This window comes from Falco punctatus (genome assembly GCF_963210335.1).
Source record: "Falco punctatus genome assembly, chromosome: 7".
In the NCBI taxonomy this organism is placed as follows: Eukaryota; Metazoa; Chordata; class Aves; order Falconiformes; family Falconidae; genus Falco; species Falco punctatus.
Genome location: NC_137587.1, coordinates 71,569,935 through 71,597,071, shown reverse-complemented (window position 1 = coordinate 71,597,071; position 27,137 = coordinate 71,569,935). Strand labels below are relative to the sequence as shown.

The window sequence follows — 27,137 nt, the reverse complement described above, 5'->3', positions numbered from 1 at the left end:
ACATGCTTCAGAGTGACTAGATAAATCGCTTGATCTTCTGCAGTGGAGTTAAAAACCCACTGCAGTCATGAGGATTCAAGAGGGAAGAATGTAATATGACCAGAGGCAAACACCTGAACAGGCTCCTGAAACGCTGCACTTGTACTACTTCAGAGACAACCACCTCCTCCCAAGGGAAGTCTGCTCGGGACACCAGGACTCAGGGGTTCAAAGCACGGCTGGAGCTCCAGGGAATAACCACACTTACTGCAGTTTCAGGGAACAGGATAACAAGTGCTAGCTGTAAAGACTTCATTAAAATAGGAAAGAATAGATGATCCTGGGCAGTCCACAAAGCACTTCTCAACTGGCTTTGCCCTCACTTTAGCTTATTTTCACCTTTATTACACGGCAACAGTCTCACTTCTAACTTGCATCAGAGTATCAAAGAAAACTACAATAAGAAGCTGCCTTCCTCCTCTCCCCTCCTCATTTTCCTATTGCACCCATCCAAACTTTGAAAACATACACCAAGTGTCTGCTACATAGACTGGTACTCTAATTAACACCTTTTTCTTCTTCACTGAAGGGTGTTAATTAAGTGATATTTTTTTTGAGGGTGGAAAAAACCCCACTATCACTTTGTCAAAGTATTGCATTTTTACTTCATTCAGGATGGAAAAAAAGCAACCTATTTAATGTTTAGTTTCTTTCCAATATTCACCTCTACTAAACCAAAATACCTGAAACTAGTCAAATCTACAAAAAAGCGAAGCCAGCATGCCAGGCAGAGAAGGATGAAGATGGCCTCAATTCCACAGAAGGCACTAAAGCATCCTGCCTGTTTTCACCTATCATCTAGTAGGTTTCACGGTTTCCTATTCTTTCATCACTAAAGAGCATGAGTTTTAATCATACCACTGATAAGAAATGGGTTTGGTCTTAATCACTTCCCTGATAAGAGATAGGTTTAAGTTTTACAGGGCACTCCCTGTCCTCTTTGCTGAACTCACCAGCTGCAGTAGCACCATTGCGTGCTGCATCAGCAACATTTGGTTATAGTCTCCAAAATGCCAAACCAGTCCCATCAACTAAAAAAAACTGGCATTCATTTTCTTGTCTGTTTTGCCCTATTCTTCAGCTAACTGCAGAAACAGCTTTAAAAGCAGCACTGTGACATGCATATCAGATATCCAGATGAGCCTATGCTGTCTATAAGTATACTGAGAACTGGAGCAATGCATGAAATTAATTCCTGCATCTCATCATGCGGCTTTATATAGCTGAAGGTAGGTTACGACCTACTAGAGGAAAACATTACCCACAGAGAATCATCTAAAATGCATGAGCCCATGATACAGCGTTAGATTCATTTCACAGCGAGGGAAGCCTGAGGATTACTTTCTCCAGGTCCACAGACATGAGGATTAACATTTTCTGGATTCAAACCAACATTCCTCATTTCTCTGTGCATTAGAAAACTTGCTTGGTCTGACATGCAAAAAGATTTATGGACAAGCTAATACATTTGTTTGCTGAAATAAAATTCAAAGACCTTAAGTAAATGGCTTTGGAGTCTTCACAGTTATAAGGCCGTCCTGGGAATATGCCCCATGTAGCCAAGAGACACTTCTCTGCACAGATGGATGGAAAAAGGACACACACAGTGATCAGCTTCTGGGCTATAATCAGAGAATTCAGACTGGAAAGGATTTCTGAAGGTCCTCTAGTCCAACTGCCTCCCTCAAACACAAAACCCTTAGATCAAGTTGAGGCCCTCAAGCTGCCCATTGGCCTTATTCCACATACATTCACATTCATGCTTTTGTTCAAGAATTTCCTCAGAATAAAAAAAGCAATGTTTAACTTCACACTGCAATGATTTTCAAGTGCAAGTATTATTTTATGGTCACTTCTATTGTGCAGAAAAGGATCTCAGTAACAACATTTCACTAAAAAAACCACAAAGCACAGTGCATAGAAACACTACTGGGTAGAAAAGACACTGGTGTGTCACAGCAATTGCAGCTATGCACTTCCAATTGCAGGAAGTTACTTTCACCCCATATAAGTTTTCATTATATAAATCCTTTGGGTTCAGAAACCTTCTTCAGACATCTTTCTCATATTCACACACAATTTCATGAGTTGTGGAAGTATTTACAATTCTTCCACTTTTGCAACAACCCCGTACCAGTATGTTTGATACTGTAAGGTAGAAGGCATGAAAAAGGCATGATTAAAGCCTGGCATATCCAGCTAAAGAAGAACAGAACAAGGAATTAGTATCTACTCCCGCATTTTAGCTCCATGTTGATGTCAGCCTGCTGGCTATAGTCACATTTTGAAGTGTAGGAGTTGGCAGATCTTTTTTCCCAGTTCTTTAGGTGGGAAGAATAAAGTTCTTATTTCTCCAGTACTATAAAAGAGCATAGTCCAAAGAAGTAAGTGGAACACTTACTTGGGTCTCTTACTAACAACTGGGAAACATGGTATTTCAATTAGTTACTGAGAAAATGATAGACCAAAACTGAAATATGTTGCACTTCTGAAACAGTAAGCAAAGCTTGATATCAACGTTTAATTGGTCTTTGTTAAGGATCTCTAACTTGCCAATCCCTATATTTTCTGCAAAGGACTTGGAAGCGCTGATAACTAAAGCAGTGGTTTACATGTATAAACTAACTATTCAAATGACACAAGGAGCAGACATGGGGTAAAAAGATGTAATTTTTGCACAAGCTTGTCCCCAAAATGAATTCTGCAGTCCCTACCATAGCTCATTTTCTACCCAGTGCAAGCTCTATCTTCAGTTTATAGCTTCCTCCTTATCAAAGTTGGCTTTTTGTCTCAAGCCTATCTGCTAATACGCATTGAAGAAGTGTGAACTAGAAAGCTCCAAGCCTCTCTGCCCTGTGAGTTTGTCTGTTAAAGCGATTCTCTCTGTTTTGGACATACTGGTTCAAGACACATTTTTAAATATCACTGCAGACATGTAATTAAAGAAGCCACTTCTATAGGAGGTATGGAAAAATCCCCCATTTACTTATGATGCTCCAACCAACTCTCTCCAAGTAAACAACAGATCGACAGAGACATTACAAAACCAACTCTGATCAGTCTGAAGCACATTTTAATTTCCCTGTGAAACAGTTAATGGTATCCAGATCAACAGCAAGTGCATGCATTTATTCAGTGCCATAAAAAGCATGTTTCTTCTTATTTCAAAGAAAATATAAAAAGGACATGAGTCAAGAGCTACTCCTATCCATCTTTGAAGTAGCTCACATACACCACAAGTAGCACAGAAGACAACATCTTAAACAGAATTATATTTAGCTATGTGGCATTTCAATCATGTGCTTTAAAGAAAGCAAGCCTGGGTAACTTCATTATTCAGCATTTCATGTAGACCAACAACTTACATAATACCAATTAAATGTGGATGACAAAGCCATTCCAGCGATTCCAGGAAAATGGTAAGTTGCTCCTCACAGAGGGCACACATCTCAGTTCAGGACAATGCCAGCAAAACACAAGCCAGTCTTAGTAATAAAATACCTTAAAATCCCAAAGAGGCTTGTCATCATCATGTTACTGAACGCTACATGCATGACTAGAAAACGTTCCCCTGGGCCGACTACAAACTGAAGGGGCTCAGCGTTGGAGGACTGATGCAAGAGTCAAGTGACTTAAGGCAGTTTTCATTCTCTAGCCAACTGATTAGGGATTCAAAGCAGACATACAAGTGGTAATCAGGTTCACTAAGTACCCATGCTCTCCCTCTTGTACAACCTTGAGCTATAAAATATTCTAATCTGAAGGCGAAAAATCCCCTTATCTACAGACACTTACAGAACAAACACTTGGTATCAGGCACCCAACCTAATCACCTGAAGGAGCTGGGACTATTGCTTGTCTGATGCTGGCATAGTGCAGGATGCCACGCCAAGGCTTTTTAAAACCATGTAATTGTGAGGAAATGCTGCTTTTGCATGCCTGGTGGTTCTGAAGAGTGCATGCTGTCAGGAAGCTGGTTTGAGCCCATCAAGGAGCGTATATCACAAGATATTTCCTTCCATGGAGGATCTGTAGGCCAGTTTCTCAAATGTTTTTCCAAAGATTAAACTTGCATCATCCTCAGGAAAGACAGGCATTATTCTCCTGTTCTTTCCATTTACGCTTCTCCCTGGCACAACTCATGGACAAAAAGACTTACAATCATCCATGGGGGGGAGGGGGAGAAAAAAAAAAAAAAGGGCCAGCATTTGTTAGTTTGCAGAAAGACACAGGAGCAGACAGAAAGGTTTCTGTACGTTGCCAAAAAAACCCCAAAACAACGAGGAACCCACTCCCTGGAAATAAGCAGGAAGGAATGCAGCTTCACAACACTGAAAAGCAGAGTTACAGCAGACAGCAATTTAAATTTGTCTAGTGTTAACATGTAACAGCAATCGAAGCCTGCATGCTAAAGATCCCATAAAAGTTTCAAGATCATTAGATTTGCAACTTAAAGATATTGAAAACGCTATAAAATGTTGGTGAGGATAACAATAAGTATCTTGTGTTCAGGTTAATTATTTAAAATCCTCAGACTATGCCATTAGAGGGCTAAAGGTTTACAGTACTCCTCACTTTTGCTTTGACCTTTCCTGATCCAACAAATGTGTGTCTGGAAAGAGATTGATTACATTTCTCTTTAGCATTAAGGAAGCACACACTGAACATCAAACCTCTTTTTTTTCCCTTTTGCGCATTCTGCATATGTATGAGCTGCTCCATCTCATCCACGATGAAGAAGCAGGACATTTCAATACACCGCCCTTTAAAAGAAATGCCCTCTGCAGCAATTGTTGGATTATGTAACAGGTCACACAATCTCAGGCAGGGCTGAGAACAACTAATTCAGAAAAAAAATATATTCCTTTATGTGCACAAGAAATACTATTAGCAGAAGGTGTACTACATTTTAGGTACAATACATTTTAAGATGTAAATCAGAGTTCAACTTTTAACAGAGCAAGATCTGCCTAATAACAATATGTAAGAATACTGGCCCTGCTGCAGGAGACAGGGTTTGAGGAGGGATGCTTTATTTACTTCAAAAGGTTATGTTCACCGTAGTTGGAGAGAATTACTGCCTACTAACTCCAGAGCAACACACCTCTACAAGGTCAGGTCTTGATCTCCCTGGTCAGACAAGCTATGCAGTGTATACAAGTGGCAGCAGACAGCCCAAAGACTGTATTCTCCCAGAGAACACCATTATAGCATTCCAGTTACAGGGAAGGCTGTGGCAGAGGAAGGCAACGTGTTAGAAAGTGGCAGAGATGCTGCAATTTGTTTGCCAGATTTCTGTTCCTTTGCAAATTGAGACACCTTTGTTCCGAGTTGCATTTTTAAATAATGTTTCTCCCCAAGCCATTTCTGCATTGCAGTTCAGGCTTTGCTAACTCAGACATCCACATCAAGCTGTCTACCAACACTTAGACTTGTATATAGGACATGCCAATAGAAATAGCCTTGCCCTTCCCACTGCTTTGTGCCAGTACCCACAGCTGCATCAGTTACATCATAGATCAGATCCTTTCTTGGACCAGGGGTTTGATCTCACACGGCCTACTGACACCACTTAGATTATTAGGACAAAAATAAACTTCTGAGGGCAGCTCCTCTACACCATCAAGTATTGCTATTTATGAGATGAAATTCAGGTTCAGTATCAGCCAAGATTAATGCAAGCCTAACTGGTGATTACACACACTGTGCATCCTAATCCACATGTAGAAATTGCCTTCCTGCAGCCAAAGGCTGCTCATCTCAGGGAACCAAGCCACTTGGATCTCCTGACCTTGTCCTCACGCCTCACACAAATTACGTGCTGAAGGGCCATAAAATCCCCCAAAACGCCAGTCATGGTTAAAGGGTTCCATTTTTGAGCTTCTGGGTTTTCTAGCTAAGAGAGTCAGCCTTACAGCTTTAAACCCAGCCTAGAGCCCTCTTGAGTTGGTTCCCCTACTATTTCTTTTACAGCAAAAGCAGCAATCCAATTAAGGGCCAAGCAGATCTGGACTCTTCAAATACGCAACATAAAAGGGAGCTGACATAAAATACTGAAAGAAACCTGTTCCTTTGTTCAGGAAATTTACAGACCACCACCACCATGCCACCAGTACTAATGAGGGGACGGGATGACACAACCCAAAACCTGTATCTGCTATAAGGGTTCTGCAAGCATTAAAGAAGTGAAGCCCCCTAACAGTTAGCTAAGCAGCCTTTAAACATTAATTTGGCAATTCTTATTTTTTGAACTCAGCAGCAGTACCACCACATGACTGATACAATGCATTTACGCAGATAGCTTGACAGGAGTGAGAACTAGAAGCTTGAACAGCAAGGGATTGAAGATGACTTCACTATAAAACTGAGGAGATATGAAAAACAAAAATAAGTACTACGCAGACGTCTGTGGCAGGATCTGGCATGCCTGAACCATCAAGAGAACTCAAGTCCAGCCTACTCAAGATAACAGGGAATCCAGATCTACAGCCGAGAGATATTTAAGAGTGCGTTTGACTACGTTTTAGAGATTTATGGTGTTTGAGAATGGTATCAATGGTAAACAATTTGGTTAAAACCTAGTTTGAATCATCTCCCCAAACTCCAGTAAAAAAGGTATTACTTGTATTTTACATCACAGCGCTGGTAAAGAGCTGTCATACTTAACATGACAACACTATTAAGTCCATCACACGCTCTTGAACCACAGACCACTTTCAATTGTACAGTCACTTTACAACAGCATTAAAAGACATTGTTTAAATACCTTACTACAGACAAGACAGAAGCACTGAAAAAATTTATCCTGTAACACCTTTAACAGTGGTGGTTGCAGCAAGGATGTAAGAATAGGGCAAACATGTTGTGATCTTCTGTCAGCCTTCAAGAGTTTGCTGCTGAGGGTTTTCCTATACTAAAGGTGACATTTTCATTGCCATCTTGGAGCAAGTTTACATTTCCACAAAGAAACCAAAAAGCTTTATTTAGTAATTTTCCATCTGTTTGAGGCAAGAGCTCTGTTTCAGTTTGCAAAAAGAGGACAAAAGTATAATATTTGGAAAACCCTTTGGGAATTATAAATCCACTTCATTTTGTCACACTGAGGTCCCAGAAGAGGAGAGCAGCAATGCAGGACAAGGCACCCTCATACTGGTACTGACTGGGCAGCCAATGCCAGATTAACATCTAGTAGGTGCTGTTAAAAGGATAAATCATCTCTGCAGATACTTTGCTGCCTAGAAGAGGCATAAATAAAGGGACAACAAAAAAGAATGTGATAATGCTTTGCTGAAAAATGTAAATGGAGGCTACTGACAAGCAACTATAACTATCAAACACTTACCGTGTACTAAAGAGCCACACACTTCATTCTATCTATTTAAAGCAAGATTTGAGACTATGAAGATGGAGGTATGGGAAAGGAGAAGACTCTAACCAGTACTGTATTCATCCATGCCCTTTTACTGTTACTGCCTTGGGCATTATTTTATAGCTCCTTAAAAGCTATTTCTCTCCATCCTGTCATTTTTGTTCATTCTCCCAACTAATTCACTTCCTAGAAACCAAAACCAACTTTTGTTCTTTTCTTACTCCATATGGCTCAAGATCGGGGTCACTAAACTGGTCCTGCTATTGCTAAAAATAGGAGCTTTGAGAATCTTGAGACCCAAAACATGCAGATTTGCTTTAAAACTATCTTACACCCTTAAGTGAGATCCTAAGTTGCTACTGAGCACCACAGAACTTGCAGCAAAGTGTTAAAAAAATCTGTCAGTTAAAAACTTAACAAATTAAGTCTGAAAGTAGACCATCAGTACTGTATATCTAAATTTTATATTAGGTTCAGTATCCTCAAAACTGGGGATAGATGTGAACTGTCCTGTCCACAACAAGCAGTTTGTTTCTGCAAGCAAACAGCCAGGAAAGGAACACTGCATTACCACACAGTGTCCTCTCTGCTGAAGTTGCGGAGGGAAAAAATGGGGAGAATTGCACCATCACTGATCTAAATACAAACAACACAACAGAAAGAAATAAAAACATTTATACTACAGTCATGTTTGACAACAAGCAGAAAAGCCCTCACAGAGCTGAATGGTTACAGCCAGGTAACCATTCCTAATCATTCTGTATAAAGAAAGAATCAGCACGAACAGGATAAAGCTCAAATACTGCCAAAAATACAAGGGTCAGAGGTGATAGCACCTACACGGGAAGGGGAAATCCAAAGGTGAACATGACGTAAAGTGTTCTATGACAGATGCTAGTCATCAACAGAAACACAAACCCAAATATAGTAGAACACAATTTTGTGAAATGTAACCTTTTTGGCAGTTCTGAAAGCACTGGTATCAGACCAGAGAGTGATGGTCATCCCCAGGCCTGGGCAGAGGGGTGAAGCTTGTAAGAGCAAAAGGGCAAGTCCGCAAATGAAACAAAGATAAACAGAAATAACTGGCAGTGTCAGTTTCTAGATTCTGGGCACCAAACAGGCACCAAATGTACCACTTCTTAAAGCAAAATGAAGCATAAAGGGAGCAGCAACCCGGATGTATTTTTCTCTTCGTGCAGATTTAGAGCAATCGTACCAAAGAAAAGCTCTCCAAGTATAACCAAAATGTCTATTTGTTCAAATAACTACCAAAGAATCTTTTCACCTGCAGTTTGGAAGTATCTGCACCAAGTCCTTCAGTATGCCTGAGACATGCTCAGATTTTACCATTAGGGTAAACAAAAACCACTTGTGTCTAATGGGATAGATCATAAGCAGCTAGTAACAGCTCTGTTCACTACCTTTTTTAACGCTCTCCCCAGCATGAAAATGCAAGGGGAGGGAGGGGGGAAAGGCAGGCCAGACAAGCCCTAGCTTCCCAACATACATAAACAGGGAAGAGCCCGTCCAGAGGAGACTTCCAAATTCCAAAGACCAGGTGCAGCCTGGCTCACAAAACCGAGTCACAAACCCATGATGTTGAGCTGCTTTGGCATTTTGAAAACACCTCCCCAAGGCAGTTCTCTCCTAGTGAAGTGGTAAGCCTCAACAGAAACAACTAAATTCACTGTTTATGCAGCCTGGCAGTCATAACAAGACGAAGAAGTTAGCTGCAGAACTTGTCTTACCATGTGCAAACACCAATAAAGTGATATCCCCACATAATGAGCTTCCTATTCACTTCCTAGACTCTTTAAGGTAATTTATCACAAGTGTAAACTAAGCTGCCTGACAGAGCCTACCCACACTGCAAGTCTTCAGCTACAAACTTGAGAAACAGGATAATGCCTCATGCTCAGCGTAGAAGTTTGTTTATTTGGTGACTACCTGGCTTAAAACTACAATTTGTACATCCTGTTACTGCATTTTTTAGTATACTAAGACCAGCAAACTTGCCTTATATATACACAGTAGGTTTGCACAGCAAGGTTTTGGTAGCGTGGGGGCTACAGAGGTGGCTTCTGTGAGAAGATGCCAGAAGCTTCGCCCATGTCCAATGGAGCCCATGCCAGCTGGCTCCAAGACAGACCTGGCCAAGGCTGAGCTAACCAGCAATAGTGGTAGCGCCTCTGTGATAGCATATTAAGAAGGAAATTTTTTTGGGTTTTTTTGTGCCAGCGAGAGAGAGAAGTGAGACTATGTGAGAGCAACTCTGCAGACATGAGGGTCAGTGGAGGAGGGCAGGAGGTGCTCCAGGTGCTGCAGCAGATTTCCCAGTAGCCTGTGGCGAAGAACATGGTGAGGCAGGCTGTCCCCCCACAGCCCATGGGGGTCCATGGTGGAGCAGGTATTCACCTGCAGCCTGTGGAGGGCCCCAGGCTGGAGCAGGGGGATGCCTGAAGGAGGCTGACCCTGTGGGCAGCCCGTGCTGAAGCAGGTTTGCTGGCAGGACTTGTGACCCCGTGGGGGACCCATGCTGGAGCACTCTGTTCCTGAAGGACGGCACCACGTGGGAGGGACCCACACTGCAGCAGTGTGCAGAACTGCAGCCCGTGGGAAGGGCTCACGTTGGAAATGTTTTTGGAGAACTGTCTCCCACGGGAGGGAGGGACCCCACACTGGAGCATGGGAAGAGTGCAAGGAGGAAGGAGCAGCAGAAGCAATGTGTGATGAACTGACCATAACCCCCATCCCCCTGCACCACTCGGAGGGAGGGGGCAGAGAAACATGGAATTAAGTTAAGCCCAGGAAAAAGGGAGGGATGGGGGGGAAGGTGTTTTTCCAATTTGAATGGTAATAAACTAATTTTGCCCAAGTGGAGTCCGTTTTGCCCGTGACTGTAATTGCCAAGTGATCTCCCTGTCCCTATCTCTGGCCCACAAGCATTTTGTTATATTTTCTCTCCCCTGTCTTGGTTGAGGAGGGGAGTGACAGCACAGCTTTGGTGGGCACCTGGCATTCAGCCAGGGTCAAACCACCACAATATATAATTTCTGTCCTCCATGTCATTTATTTCTGGCTTTGTTTGATCTTAGCCTCTTAACTCTCCTCAAACCTCACTGGAACAGTTTTCAATCTTTTCCTGCTATACCCTCTCCTTTCTAAATAAAGATTACACAGGACTGCACAGGGTAAGAATCTGCGCAGAACTAAAACATTTCAAGTTACCGTGATATGAGTCTTTCCCACTTCAAATTAGACCCCCCCAACATGAATTAATATGTCATCATACTTCTATCAAAATTATAGTTATGCAATACATTAAAAAAAATATATGTGAGAATGGGATTCAGCTGCCTTCAACCTTGGATGCTTAAAGCAAAGAGAGGACAAAATAATACTAAATTCCCTGCAAAAGGATGCTTTAGGTAAACTGTCAGTATATACAGGTTAGACTCCCTCAAGCAGAAATTAACCACCAGTGTGACAAACAGATTTTTGCTGTCCTTGCTTGAAGGTACATAAGACGACAATATCAACCGCATACTGCAAAACTGTATGTTATAGATCTTCTAATTCTTTGCTCAGTCAGCCTGCATTACACCTCTTGGTAACAATGATTCTAACCTGCTCAAACAGGGAATTAAAATCAAGCCCATCTTCTATAACACTATGAATTTTTAGCACTAGGCCACCCTCAACCCACCAATAATTCACGGGAAAAGATAATCCTTGCACACACAGTAGCCTGGCTTATCTTCTCAGTCTTGTACCCAAGACTTACAGAAGCTAGCTTTCACAGTGCCATGGAAAGCTGTGTATCACAGATCAAATAATACCCACCTAGCATTCGTTTTGTCCTTTTCAACTACATTCTATTAATTATCCTTTAGTGTACTGAGAATTAAAAAAAAAGCCAAAAAACAACCACCAATGACAACAAAACAACAAAACCCAGCAACTAAACTTGAAAAAAAAACCCCTAAACAGAAGCCAAACGCACCCATAGCCAATTCTCTGGATGTGTTTACGATCTCAGATCCTGTGTCAAGGCATCTTCCTTTCTTTGCCCAGCCAAGCAACCCTAATTTACACAACCATCTCTGGAACATTGGTCTTTTAGGCTCTGGACTGTAATATTAATTTCAGATTTTCCTCAAGGAAGAAGGTATCACATAACATTTTGAACACTTACGTCAGTCATTACATAGTGTTTAGCAACACAGAAAGACAAGAGCTTCTTAACATTACAACACTTGCATGAATTTAACAAGACTAACAGAAATCGTGCAGCTGAACTCCAATTTATAATTGCATTTAAATAATTTAGCGTAATTTAATTTGTTATTAGGAGTTCTGAATTAATATGACAGGAATTAAAATACTTGCACATTTACAACTTGAACCTGCTAAGGTAGATTACCTTAGTTAACTACCACAAAGCTTTCCTAACAAACTAGGCAAAAAAAAAAAAAAAAATTTAAAAAATCCAAGAGTGATCAGTCAATACGGTATCTACTCTGACTTTAAAAATGCACTCAAGCATCTGTTTTTTCAAACTCATGCTGTACACCTTCAAGAAATTATTTCGGTCTGCCTTTGGTCTGCCATTATGTCTGTTGGGAGCCTACTGCATTGTCAAAATCCTTGTCAAGCTCTTTTCTAGGCATTTCAGTTCAATTTTCTCTTTTTAAATGTAAAATACACTCTTTATCAGTTTTACCAACCTCCCAGAATTAAATCCTTTTCTCACTCACAGTTTTGGACTGATTGCATCTTTTCAGGCCTTTCCTTTTCTAGTCCATTATATTCCCCTTCCTCTTATTTTCTCAGGTCTTCAATATGCCCCTCAGAAAATGCATTTAGTTTAGGTTTCCAAACAAATGCACAAGCTATAGGGAAAGCCGTTGTGGCCCCTACAAGGCTAGCGATGATTCACAAAATGTGGGTAGTAAGTAGCTACACTGCTTAGCTACACTAAGTAGCACTTCAGTTCAATAGATTTGTTAATGTGGCATTTTAAAACATGTAATGTAAAACAAGACTATATGAATTACAGCAATCCAAGACTTCCCCCCCCCACACACTTTATTCAGACCAGAACAGGACATTATGATCTACTTTTCCCCTACAAACGGGCCTCACAATGCAAGTCCATTTAGCTAGTCACCTACTGTCTTGGGCACTTTCCTCCTCCTCATCATGTGGAAAATTTGTTCTTTCATAACATCCCTGCCCCTGCTTTTTCTTTGATATATCAAAAGGCTTCCAACCTGGTATCAACAGCTAACACAACTGATACAAACATTGTGTCCCTGAGGCTCCATCTTACATACTGAAGTTCCAACTACACCTCCAAAGAACAGAAGACAGACATGATGCCTCTTCCTCCCTCCTTCAAAAGGAGCTGCAAAGCAGAGATCTTCTACTACCCTACCCTGTTTCAACATCAAAGCCATTAAGAAAAGGATGAAGGCACTCCTCTCCTACAACTCTTCAACAGCATGCCATGTGGGGTCATATTTACTCAACATCCTCTTCCCAGGATTAGAGCCCACTGTTCACACTTTCCCCCACACATACACACCTTCCAGTAGCCAAAACACTATGCTGACATGATGGTGCTGTTTTCTACTGCATCCGAAACAGAAATGGTGGAAATAAATCCCCATCTCGCTCTCAAAAAACTTCTCATTCTTAATTATAGCAGAGTTCTACCGCTTCTGACACCGTATGATGAAGAACCCTTCACAACTTCAAAAGTTCCTGGCTTTTTTCTTGAATGAGTTTGCATTAGTGCATGGTGACTTCAGCCACACAGGTGATCTAAATAAGCTTCAAGCTTATAAAAAAGGGCATGAATTTTTAAAAGTCTACAGCAGTTATCTTACTAGGGGATAAATACTTCGAAGTTTTGACACAGATAGATATTCAATCCAGGTTGAAATTTTATTTAGACTCAATCTCCAACACCAAGAGATGACCATACAGTACACGACATCAAAAGCGTGTAACAAAGTGAAAATAAATCTAGCATATCGAGTAAGATTTTTAAAAGCACAGAAATAATGTTACAGATAATTAACCTGATTTGAACAACTGAATATTATGTTTGATACGGAGCTCTGATAACACCCAAGTTATGTTTTAACAGCCATTCTCCCTCCAACTTTATACAAGTCATGTCCCTTATTCTAGAATTAACTGAGGAAAAAAATGACAAGCCACTATAATCATTATGAAATACTGATAAGCTGCTTGTTTTAGGAAGTCTGACTGAACACATAAAGGCTGTTCTCAAGCATCTAACTGACTCTGTGCAGGATCATATTCTGTATCTGGACATCCATCCCCTGGCTCTGGCAGTAGGAATAGCATCTTAACCACTGGTGGGTTTCTATGAACAACCTCAGCAGGACTTCAGCACAGGCAGAAAGCTCAGGTGCATGGAAAAGACTGGAAAGAGAACCTGCTATCACATACGCCATTCCAAACAAAGTATGACCACAGCGGTAAACAGCCTTGGGGAAAAACTCTAAAACCAGATTACAGGTTGCTTTGGAAAGTATGGGAGTATCAAGCTGCGGGGTTTAATTCAACTCCTTCTGCAGTACTTTTGGAAGATAGGTGAGTAGAAAAGGGCAGACAGTGCCCATGTTTAAAACACTTAAATGGAACAACTGTGGAGTCGCGGGACCAGTCAGTCCAATTTCAGTGTCCAGAAAATACAGAAGCTGCTTGGAAGTGCTCAAAAATACAGAACGGCTTAGGGGAAGGAAGAACAGAGCTGCACTGCCTACCCGTAGTTTGATACAGCTTGACACAACAATCTGACCTTATACTATAAAGTTACTAAAACCTAAAGGTGACTGTAGAGGAGAAAGAACAGACGCAGTTTTCCTAATTTTAGTAAAGCTTTTAATACTGTCCTATACAAGAGCCTCAGAATAAAAAATAAAATCTCATTAATGTAGCTTGGTGTACCATGTGCATGTTTTTTTGAAATACAGTACATGAACGAGTAGACAGAAAACAGAATGAAATAAGGCCGATGATGGGCTAGAGGGTCTCTTAAGCCGATAAAGCCAAAGCAAGCTGAAGTAGGGGTGCATGCTCAAGAAGATAAAATAGGTCTTTTGACAACTGAGGGAAGACATCAGAAGTAGATGAGATGCCACTTAAGAACATTTAAGAACTACTTGGTTTAGGCAGTAAAGGAATGCAAAGTAGCTATCCTGCAATTTAAGATCTGACCACCATAAAGGATCCCACGGGACGCAAGTCAAAAATGTTTTACTGTAAGAAACCATTTGTCTTGTGATGCACGCGAGAATGCCATATGCAAGACACATTGAGTGATCCCTTCCACTCCACTGAATCTTGGTCTGGTCCCAACTGGACGTGTGTCCAGTTTCACACATCACACTCCAGAAAACGTGACTGAAGAAAATCCACAGAAAAGCACCAGGAATAGTCAGGAAAATACAACTTACCAAGAAGGACCATGACAATCCAGAGAAGTACAGATGGTAATTGCTGATAAGAAGGTTAACACCCTCTTTCCCGCTCAATTTGCACAGATAAAAAGAATAAAAAGCTTAAAACAACAGGAAAGCAGATTTAGGTTAGATTTACAGAAGAAATTTCCAGCTGATAAGCAGAAACAGTTTACCAGATTTCCAATCTTAACAGTGGGAGCTGCAGCACCTCCAGCACTTGAAGGTAAGGAGAGTTTGAACACTCTGTCTTTACAACCCAAGGATGAATCACAGGCTAGCATTGTCCTTTACAACGCAACTTTTTTACAATTGCCTCCTCTAAAGTAGTGCTTACAGCAAAAGAAACAGCTCATTGTGCAGGAGAGAATGCACTTCATTCATGAATTTAACAAGAAGTAGTCTTCATACAGCAATATGTGGTAAGGAGAGTTAACACTCTCAGTGTATTTCATTATTGAAAAGTAGTCCCTCACTTTGAACTGTTTCTCAACATAATTAAAACTATTGTCTGAAATGTCAGTACCAGCAGTTACTGCCTCTTTACCTGTTAGTTGAGATCTGTCAGAATTCGGTGCAATTTTCAAGTGTATTGCTTGTATTTAAGTTTCCTATGCGGGAGTTGTAGGAGGAAGGAGAATAGCAATGGTGGGAAAGAGAACACAACTTTGAACATTTTCCTCGATGCTCAGCCCACACTCATGCTCCATAAATGCTGCACGAAACTGTTTCAGTTTTATCTGGGGACCATCAAAATCATGTCAGAATACAATCAGTGCAAAATGGATGAGAATCAGCAGTCAGAAATAGCATTACAAGGATAAAAGGAAGGTTTTTCACTCTTTTAAGAAGAAACTAATTTTAAGAAGCTACTCTTTCTTGATTTTACAGTCATTTCTATACTGGTTTCTGCCAACAGAAAAGCCACGTTCTATTTTTCAGCCAGCTAGTTACTTCCTTCACATTCATACAAACAGGATGAAGAGAGCACAGCTAAACAAGTACCATCTACCTTAATTTGTTTTTATTTGCTTTGAATAACCCTAGCAATTTTATCAAGTCAGCTTTCAGTTTTAAAAAATGACGATGATGTTTAATTCCCTCCTCTACCAAATACATGAAGTCTGGTTTTAACCGCACTTTGCCAGACAAAAACTTTGAAAAGGGAAGAATCTGAAAAACTGCTAGCAATTCAACTCACATTAACGTGCTGAAGAAACACACTGTGGATTGCAAGGGGGCAGTCTAAGGATCTATTTCAGACAACAGTAAAAATACAGCCATGCTCCGTTAGATCCAAACACTCTAAGGTGAAAGTATTAGTACACTTAAGTCTTTATTTTTAACAAGCAGCTGGAGAAACAAAGATACTGCAAAGGTTAAAAAACATCAACTGGAAGAGGCATGTTATTCATCACCAAAGAGCAAGTCAAGCACCACTCCATAGGGAAGATGCCGTTTTGAAGCGCTAAATTGATTTTCCAACAAATAGCAGTCGGAAACTACGGTTTAACAGATCACCTTGACAGACTGGCTTTTTCCAGCAGTTCCTCCTCATCCTTCCTCATATCTCTTCTAACCCCCCTTTCTGTCACTTCATCTAAACTATCCTCTGGATACCAGTGACAAGCTAGCATGCATCAGAAATGCAGCCCCAAAGAACCCGACAATCTTCTCAGAACAATATTCAGGAAAGTTAAATTTTTCTGTGATCTTCAGGTGTTTATGCAAGAGCTTTAAAAATAATCCATGCAAGTGTCAAAAACCTACTTCCACTTTTGGTAAGCTTAAGTCCATAGGTGAGTCTGGTTCAAAATATTCTGAATTACATTAACTCTGGAAAAATCACTGCCTATTCAACAGCGATCTCTTGTCAGAAGCAGAAAAAAAAGCTGCTCCCCACAGACACTCAGGATTCCACTGGGCATTTTCTGTGCCAGGTGAGTGGTGACCTGTCCTGCAGTTTCAAGTACATTACCATTCCTTTATCATCCTAAACTCACATGGTGTTACTGTACGTTCAACAGCACTTGGACTATCACCTTTCACTACACCAACTGCTCCATATCAATAATAGATAACACAATTTTTGCATACACACTGTGGGATCCTTCTGTATACCTTCAAAGAGCACGCATGTGTGTTAGATGTGTTTTGTCTTTAAAGACGTTGTCCCTAACATGCACATGACCATTCAAACCACATAATTTTTCTAATGACTTACAAGAAGTATATACAATTCAGAAAATGGCTGTACCTATTCTTCATGCCAAAGCAAAAGAGGAATTGTTCCATTTCATGAAGCATCTAATTGGCCATTATTTGCTGAAAGAAAACAGTTCCTCTGTGGCAGGGCCTACCATCTTTAAATTTGTTTCCCTCCATTACAACAGCATTCCAATTAGGGTAAAAATTCAACAGAAGCAGTAAGCCTTGTTCAGAAGGACCTCCACCTTTCACTTGGCTTGAAAGTGCTTACTCCTTTCCAAGAATATTTTCACTCACCTGTGTAAACTCTTACAGCAGTACAGATACTCTGACTCCCCTACCATTTAATTGCTTGGATGACCCTAGTTAACCAAATAAAAATTAATGAGCTTTCAGGATACACCTGGGGTCTGCAGTCTTACCTCATGCCAAGATCTGCTACTGCTTGGTTAGCTTCGTGTCAGGAATGGAAATCATGATTAAGACACTGAAAGGCTAAAGCCTTCCACCTATCCCAAAAATTTATTTCACCGTTGACCTCCAGACATATAACTACTGTCCAACACCAAATGTTTGCACTCCCTACCAGCAATTTGGAATTGTTATACCAGCTGCCAGCATTTGACACCTTGCCTGCTAACTCTGCATAGGAACAGCTTCAGGCACACAACCCATTTAACTTGCTTGTCAGAAGGCTGCTCACCTCACTCCACCCAAATACAAGGGGAAACACAGCATAGGCAGATTAACCCTGCCATGACAATGCTCATAAGGCACAGCTATCACTGGAAGCAGACAGCATCACTGTAACAGAAAACCAGCTTTATCTGCAACTCAGCCCAACTAGCATGCTCCTGGGAGCTCACAAAAAAAGTCCCTCATACTGCAGAAAGCCTACAGTTTTCATTCGTACAGTGTGGATGTCAAAGTTGCTTCTGTTTGGTTAATAGACACCAAGATGTAGTCTGAAAACAGACTTGAGCCTGAAAATCTGCATGTACTAAGGCAACAATTCTAATCTGGGTTCTTTGGGACATTATTTCTTCCATCTACATCCCTCCTGTCACTGTGAAATATGCCAAAAGCCTCAATGCTTCTTCTAGAGCAAAGAGCCACCAAAGCTGACCTCATGCTGCAAGGCACAATTCACCTCAATAGAATGAAAACACCAGGACCAAGTGTACAGAGCAGAAAGTAAGGAAAGAGAAGGGAGGCCAACACAATGAAAACTTGTGTGCGATTGGCATATTAGGAAGGTATCCCTTCCTTCTAGGTAAATTTTCCCAATGCAGACAGACCCGAGCCTCTTGGGAGCCAAGATCCCTGTCCTTCACAGCACTTACAGGCCAAAGCATCCCTGACATTAGTTTCACCATGATGCTGCATAAGAAGCTGCTCCAGAAAGACTGTGCTCAGGCACTTCTAGAGCAGATGAAACCCGCCTTTACGGCTCCCTCACGCCTTCAGATGGCACGGCAAGACATGTATTTTTATGAGCACTGCAGGACCTTCCTTCAAGCAGGAGGCTCGCCCTCGGTTAGACCAGCCTCTTGGCCTCACTTTGTTCTGCCACTAATTGTCATGCACTTGGCTGCAAACTCATCAGGGAGGAGGCATGCCGCGCTGGATTTAGCTCATGCTATCCTACAAGGAAGAAAGAAGGGTGGAGTGGGGTTTTTTTTTTCCTCTCCTTTTACTCTCCTATCAGAGGACCTCTTTAGTTGCTAAGGAACTACGGGTTTATTGCATTATAAATGATTTAAGGCAGCCCAGCAGATGCAGGTTCAGTAGGCGGGGGGAGATGTTCCATATTACCGGTAGCACGAGACGCCTGAGGAGAAGCGGGGGGAGCGACCGCCGCGGCGCGGCCCTGCCAGCCCCCCTTCCCCTGAGGGAGCCGAAAACACGGCGGGGGGGGGATCCCCCCAACCCCGGGCTCGCCCCCCAACCCCGGGCTGAAAGGGCAGCCGCGGAGCCCAGGGCCCAGCCCCCGGCTTGACCCTCGCCCCCCGTCGCGACCCGCCGCCCCCACAGCAACGCGCCCCCCCGGCCCGCCTCGCCTCACCGCCCTCACCGTTTTGCGCTGCGGCGGGTCCCGGCAGGAGCGCGGCCGTCGCCAGCAACAGCGAGAGAGCGGCGGGGAGCGGCCCGGAGCGCGACATCCTCCTGTCCCCGGCCGGGGAGGGGAAGCGGGAGGAGGAAGGGGGCGACGGGGTGAGGCGGACGGCGGCGGGAGCGAAGCGGCTCCGGCTCCGTCCTTCTCCGCCGACCTCCTACCGCAGCGCAGCACCCGCTCTCGCGACGCCGCCGCCAGCTCTCGCGAGATTTGAACAGGGGCAGCGAAGGAGGGGGGGGGAGGCACCGCGCGGGGAGGGGGGCGACGCGCGCGCGGCGGCGGGTTGGCGGGAGGGGGTGTCACGCATCACGGCCGCCCGCCCCCCGCGGCCGCCATGTTGCCGCCGTTCTCCTCCTGAGGCGACCAGCTGCTGCGCCAGTGGCGGCTTGCCCGGGCATCGCACCGGCGCTGCGGGCCCTTCCTCAGGGGTGCTGCGGCCCCCGCCTGAGGCTGGGCTCAGGGGTGCTGTGTGGGCTGGATGGGGACCCTGCTTGAGGCTGCAGTCACCTCAGGAGTGCAGCGGGTGGGATGGCAGAGTCCCAACTGCTGCCCGGAAAGCTGCAGTCTGAGCAGCACCACATACCTCCACATTTCTGTTCTTCATGGGCTTAAAGTACCAGCAGGCACAGGGGAAGGCAGGCCATGAGCCAGTACTTTGGTTCCTGTCATAGTTGCAAGGGTAATTTAGGAGTTTATGTGCCATTCTGCAGGGGTCAGGGTATGTCAGAGGAATGCCAAATCCATCCCAAAGTCTTCAACTTTAGGTCCACACACCTGTGAAACACCAAAATGATCTTAAACTATTTTATCAATCACCACCAATATTAAAAAAAAAAAAAAACCACGTGTTTTTTCCAGAGCCCTGTCCTTTTTGCATGAGTAGGAAAACAAGGCTGCAAGAAGCGAAGGTGTTTGCCCTAGGTTCATGGTGGTATTGGGGGCAGAAAGTGCTAAAGCTCATGCCTGGTTCACCAGACCTGCCAAGTGCCCTGAGAAATGGATGCTGATGAGCTTTGGACAAGTTTTCTCTTTATTTTCATGCCTGTAAAACAAGACACCAGGTCTGATCTACTTCGTACACTCTGGTTGCTTTGTACTGCACTGGTGACCCCAGCCAAAAGTAAGCCCAGCGTAGCTACTTAAGCCACATTTCTGACTGCTCTCCGCATAGGATGACAGGAACAGCTGCAGCCCACTGCTGAACACAAGCCCATCATTGTAACACACACCTGAAGTAGGGAGATACAAGAATTGTAGGACACCGTGGGACAGACCAGCAGAGAAAGGTGCTGGAATAAAAAGCAAAAAATCCCTCAAAACCAGTTTTTCTGCTTTCTGCAGAGCGCTCGGTTCCCAACGCGGAGATCTCTGCAGGCCATGGTACCACAGTGGGGTGGACAGGGGGAGCGGGTGCAGTGCCTGCTTGCCTTGTGGTGGTAACACCCAAAGCAGTTGTAATTCCTCTCACTGTGCTACCGCGGCAGTAAGAGCTTGTTTGACCAGGGCACAGTCTGCAGCAGCTGCACACATCGTGCCCTGACTCCTCCCCATCCCTGGAAGCAGCTGCTTGACCGTATCCCTCATCCTTTACCCTGGCCTGGTTACTGTCAGCTGATCATTAGCAAACAGACTCTGAGTCCTTTTGTTGTTGGTGTGACTCAAAGACGAGAGGAAGATCAGACACTTTTTTTGTGAAAACTACTGTTCACTTGAAGCCAGTGAAATCACTGCTTGAGCACTTCAAGACTCTGATGACGATCCTAGGCCTAATGACTGCAGTTTCACAGGACTGAGGTCACATGTGAGAAACATCTGGGCATACGCTGGTGCTATACATAATCCTGGCTGCCCCTCACTCTCCAAGGATGCCATGGTGCTAGATTTGATGTGCATCAGAGATATTCCACTGTGCTGTGCATCCTGTGCTGGAGAATTTCCATGGTGCATTTCCATGACTCACTGTTCATGCCAGCTGAATCATCTGTGACACTACTATTTGTTTTCTTGCCATGGTGCAGAAACATCCTCCTTTTCCATCTCTGTGGAACGGTTCTGACAGTTGCCCTAACCATAAGGAATAGGCAAAAAGATCCAGAAATCATGGTTTCACACAGTGGTGTCCTTCTTTCTGCTCTTTGCATGCTGTTTTGCCTGCTGAATATTAGCTCCAGGGGATTTTGCCATAACTCTTCTTTTTGCAAACACCCACTCGGTATTAGGCCTTACCTACACTCGACAGTTTCCCAAGTTTGGAACTAGTTAGCAATGTACTTGCCTCTGAGCATGGTTTGTATCTGCACAGTAATACTTGTTTCGTAACCATGGCAGCTCACAGTGACTCATGCTGCCAGAGGCCTGGGCCAAAGTTAGCAGAAGGCTTTTTTTTTTTACCTCTGTAACCAGTTCAGCACACTGTTGTTTTGCTAGATCTTCTCCTCACAATTGCATAACTCACCTGTCATGTTCACATTGCTCTGGCTCTGTCCTGGGGACAACTGCGGGACACGCTGCTCTGCTTGCTGCTGGTTTCACCTTGGTGCGCATGCTCATGGGGAGCTTTGCTCTGCCCAAGCACAGAGCCACAGCTTCCAGGGTTTCCCTCGAAGGCTCTGATTGGAGATGGTTAACCCACAGCAGTTAACGAAGATGCTGCACAGATTGTGCTAGCCTGTGGGCTTGTGCTTGACACAGAGGTGCTGTGAACATACGACACAAGAAACCAAAGCAGATCACCATGGCCAGAAGAGGACTGTGCTGAGACACCTGATCTGAAGATTGCTGTGGCCTTCAAGAGTCTTTTGGGGAACATAAACAGGGTTCCTACAGAACCCTAATATATAGTGAGATCAGTTCCTGCTAGTATAGGGCAAAAACCTGTTCTGCCATGCACAAGGGTATCCCCTTGCAACAGGTTGCACTTAGGGTTGTGGAGAAAAAGAAGATTCGACAGCAATGGATTCAACACAGTGGCTTGGTAGTAAGGAAGGAGGTTTCTTAGAAAGGCTGGTATTGCACCAGGTTGAGGCTTTCCATGCTTATGGGTCATGCATTTTTTTTGTGAGAGTGTGGTGATTGCTGACCTCGTGAGTGGCAGAGGGAACTCAGACACGTCAAACCTTCCAAACACAGTAACTCAAAATCCCTGCATTTTCCCTTCAGTCAACACTCATCTTCTTTTCACATGGGATGTCACAGTTTTGATTATTCTTTGATTATTCCTTAGGACTTCAGCAAAAGGGGGACAGAAGATCTGGGATTCAAAAGAAGCAAAGCAGAAGGAAAAAAATGTATAGTCAGCAGCAAATCACACTGCAGAGCAACAAAGAGGCAGCATCCTTTTCTCTGTATGATCTTTCAGACTGTCTTTTTGCAACTAGAAGGGTTTAAGAGATCCCCGTTATTTTGATGTATTTATTGATATGCTTTGGCACTTGAAGAAAGCTTTGCCTCTAGAAGTCTCACTTGCAGTCACCTTCTTTTGAGTGTATTATTGGCAAGTTGAAAATGTAGGGTAGAGCATGATACACTCGCTGACGTCTAGCAGCGAAACTCAGCTATTGCAGCTGTTCTCAGGGCTGAGAAATGCTGAATAATGTCAGTTAATACTTTGAGGGCGACATGCGAGGGAAAACACAGATCCATATCCAACAGGCTCACATCACCTTGTAGACACACAGGCATGCAGTGTATTTGCAAACCAGAATGCCCCGGCACTGTAAGACTGCATTGTTACGTGCATGATCAAGATAATGTGCTGTGTTTGTTTTGTGCGTGCGGGGAAGAGACGAATGAGCGAACAGTGCAATGCATGTGTGCAAATATATACATTATATAAAGCCAGCCAGCCTCAAACTCCAGCTGCCGGCCCTCGGCAGTCCTCGCCTGCCTTGCAGCGTGGTAGAGGCATGCAGCTCTGCAGTGAGCATTACTGCTGGAGGTAAAGCATCCCAAAAAGGAGCTCTGGCCTTTGGGTTATACATATGATTAATGTATATTCATCTCCCCAAAGGCACAATGGCAAGTGAGGAACACCATTAACCTAATCAGATAATAGAATGGAGTCACCAGAGGTGACAGCCCCCAGAGAGTCACCAGAAAAGCTCTCTAGCTCTTTTACAGACAAAGGGTGTACTGCACCGGGGACTCCTTACCAGCTATCATCCTAAATAGCCAGAGAAAGATTGAACTGAAAAAGTAGTGCTCTGAGGAATGAGAAGGAAAGGAAAAGCTTGTAAAATCATAAAGAAATGTGCTCTGAGGAATGAGAGTCAAAGGAAAAGCTCTAAAATCATAGGGAAGTGGGCTTTCTGAAAAGGAGGAAAGATCCCAGGGTAGTAATAAGAAGAGAATATAGATGTACTTACTTACTTTGCAGAAAGCTGGCTTTACATATCTCAACCCCATTGGGTAATGGCAGTTTGGTTATTTTGAGCAATCTCCCATCCTCCTACATGTTCAAATGTTCCTGTCAGAACTGGTCAAAATGTTTTAACTGATTATTTTAAATTTTTTTTCCTGAGAAGAAACGTCTTTTCACGCAAAGCAAACATTGTGACAGAAAGAGTAATTTTTGGTCAGAATGATTTGTAATGTAAACAAACAGTCCGGTGAGAAATACCAGCATATTTGATCTCATCTTCGTTGTGAAAAAAATCTGAAGTTTGTCTAACCTTATTTTCTGCAGAGAAGCAGCAAGGAGGACAAAAAGAAAGTGCTTTTCTCCCTCTCTGACCCAACTCCAAAGTTATTTCTCTCAATTGCACATTTTTCATCCAGCTCAGCCATGCAGTAATGGTTTTCTCCACCCAGTTTTTTAAGGAACTGGGTCCAATACCTTAGTTTCCAGTTACAGACACATAAGAGCTATTCCCTGACCTCATTATCCCAAGGAAAGGGATAACATTATCGTCCCGCTCTTGCTGGGAGCAGCCCCATCCAGCCACAGGCAGGATGGATGGGGACAGCTGTGCTGCACCCCACCTTGCTCTTTCAAGCTGTGGATCCCAGCGAGAGGTCTCCGAGAAGGCACAGGCGAAAACCCCTGAACATCTGGAGCAATTTACATGGTGCAAAGGTGAAGCTGTGGGTGATGCCATCAGAAGTAGACGGCAGGTGGCACCCATGGATTAGTGCAGGGCTTGCTCAGGGTGAGCGTGAGCCAGACTGGGCAACGCCTGCAGCAACGGTTTAGCTTCATCTCCTTGAAGAGGTAGAAGAGCAGGGAAATGGGCTCTTTTGATTGCATGCAGGGACATCTCTGTGTCCTGGGGCTATTCCCCGCAGGCCACTCAGACTATTCCCATCACACTTTGGTAGCCTGGGGACTAAGCTTGGCTTTGGTCAAGGGGTGCCCAGAGCGAGCAGGGGCATTGTGCCAGGGAGCAGCAACGGCACCGCTCCCTAAGAAGTGAGGGAGCAAGGGGGACACCATGGCTAGCAGGGAAGGCCCAGCCCCAAGGTACTCTAGAAAGGAGAGCAGGAGGCAGCCAGGCTCAGCCAAGAGCCCCAGGCACGTTCACAGAAATAAGGTAGGCTTGAGATCGAGCTGCAAAATCAATCCACAGCTTAGGATCAATCCTGGTGAGGGCAACCAGGGTCAGACACAGCCAGGTGATCTCCAGGCTGGTCCCATGTGATAAAACACACCTCAGTTCAAGCTGAGAAATCAGTGGATCAGGATTCAGGTCAACAGCACCCATAGTTAAGAACAAGCATAGCTGGGGGCTGAACTATATACCTGCACCCCAGAGGCACAGCACAAACAAGGACTGAGGACCCTGGGATGAGCTTAAATGGGTTCCCAACCCCATGGGCAGGTGTCAGTGGGAGTCCCAGGTGGGGCTGCTCAGGGCCGTTAGTGCCCCTGGGACTTGTCACCCTGCCTGCAGGCTTAGGTTGCTCAAGAGGTAGAAGAACTTGTGCCATCCCCAAAGTGCTGTGCACTGCTTTTTACATCAAGGGACACCTCAGTGAGCTATGTGGTCCTTCATCTCATCAGAGCTGTATTTAGCCATGCCACCCTGGCTTCTGCTCTTCTCTCCAGGGCTTGTGGTTCCTGGTCCCAGCTCCCCCACAACATGCATTTCTTCCTAAAAGAGCACCCACATATGGGTGTCACTGCAGGGGTGCTTAAGCCTGTTTGGGGGGGGCTGGAGGCAGCCCAGTGACCCAAATGTCGATGACAACTGTGCTATCATGGCTTCGCATTGACTGCGGTCCTCTCGCTGCCTCCCCCTGGCTCCCAGCTGCATGCAGCCAACCAGGCAGAAATGCCAATAAGTTTGACTAAACGCTGATGATTAAAATGAAATGAAGATGATCAGGCTTGGATCGCTGGAGGGATGACAGAGGGAACAACCCAGCTAGGAGTTCATTACCGAGCTGACAAACAGCCTGCAGCAGCACAGATTGCTTGTGATGGTGGGCAGTACAGGACTGTACAGGTTGTGTGTACTGGTTATCATATCTATTGTATGTAATACTTATTTTCAACATCCCCTGCAGGTCATCCTTTACCAGCTAAATCAAAATTAAAGGTATTACCTGGCCTTTACAGTACGGCAAATGATACAATTTTCCTAATCCTGTGTGATGCAGGTCAGATTAGACATGTGGGTTTTTCTAGCCTTCACGGCTCTCTTGGCTTTTTCTGGTCAGGCTTTCTGAGATGGGGCTGTCTGTGCTGGCCTGGGGCATATTTATTTTATTCAATAATGCAATGGTTTAATAAAAGTGATTTGATGAAACCTGAGGCTTCCTTGTCCCTTGAGAGTATGACACCTAAAACAAATGTCAGTCATGATAAAGAGTTGTGTCTAGCCATGTGGGTATTAATATAGCTTTAACGGCCTCAAGCATCTTCAACTGGGACCCCTACCTGCACCCCCTCTGCCCATTGATCCATATAAGCTCAGAGACGGATAATCACTCTTGGTTTGAGCTGGAGTGTGGGTGAGTCTGTTCCAGCTCAGGCTCCTGGACTGGCCTTTCTGGGGTGGGATCTAGATATCTCCTGTAGGCAGCCCTATTTTCTGTCTTGCTGCTCCTGGGTAGACCATTGACACAGGTATCTTCCCAGGGGCTGCTTGCATCATGTAGGATGCTCCCTGTTGCTGAGGCCTGTGCTGTGGTCACCTTTGCCTCTTGGTTCAGTTCCACTCCTTTTCCTCGCTGGCAGCTGGGGAAGGCAGTGGGTCTGTTGTCATTCAAAGGCCAGATTTCTTCTGTGTGGGCACCCCTTGGTGTGGGGGTTGGGGGGCTGTCAGTAGCCTCAGCCCTCCTGCCTGACACAGGAGCTATTCCTTGAACTTGACTTTTTGCCTGAGCACCAAGGTGGAATGTGCTGGTGGCTGAAATGAGGGTTTTCATGTCCCCTCCTAGCAGGTAGGGTCTCACAGGTATCCTGCCCTGGGACAGTGCCAAGTCTGTCTCTTGGTCTGCAAGCTGTGCCCCCAATGTAGCTGGAAGGGGCCCGTTGTGCCTGGAGGTGGGAGCTTGGGCTCCCTGTCACAGCAAGCATGGGCTTCCCCAATGAGCCTCCCAGGCATTGTCAGGGCAGTGAAAACACGATGGGTTTGGCCGCTCCTCCTTGGGAGCTGAAAGAGGAGGGCTGGAGCATGGGACAGCTAAAAACTTTCTAGAAACTTGCATGTAATGCACTATGCAGGAACCTTCTCCCAGGTGGCTGGGGATAGCCAAAGTCCTTGAGTCACCTAGAATAGCCAAAAAGTATTTTTATAACCCCTGAGAACTGGAGCATAACCCCTGCATTCAGGGCTGGGACTGTGTTGTTGGTCAGTGCCATGCCCTGCTAAATCCTGGAAATGAGCTAAACTGGGAGAATCAGGAGTTTCTCATGGAGGCTTTAGGCTGTGAGTTGGGGATAATGTTTGGGCGTCAGACATTT

General features: G+C 44.2%; 1 protein-coding gene across 2 annotated transcripts in view; it reads right to left on the bottom strand.

Annotated features, from left to right (window-relative positions):
• The window catches only part of NPTN (neuroplastin), a 59,649-nt gene extending 40,194 nt beyond the window's left edge, over positions 1 to 19,455 (bottom strand). Inside the window, exon 1 of one of the 2 annotated variants that reach the window (XM_080397366.1) lies at positions 19,190 to 19,455. In XM_080397366.1, the coding sequence (XP_080253492.1) occupies positions 19,190 to 19,277 (88 nt within the window). In that variant the 5' untranslated portion in view covers positions 19,278 to 19,455. The remainder of the gene's footprint in view (positions 1 to 19,189) is intronic. The other variant, XM_080397367.1, reaches the window with a different exon arrangement.
• Between the last annotated feature and the right edge of the window lie 7,682 nt (positions 19,456 to 27,137).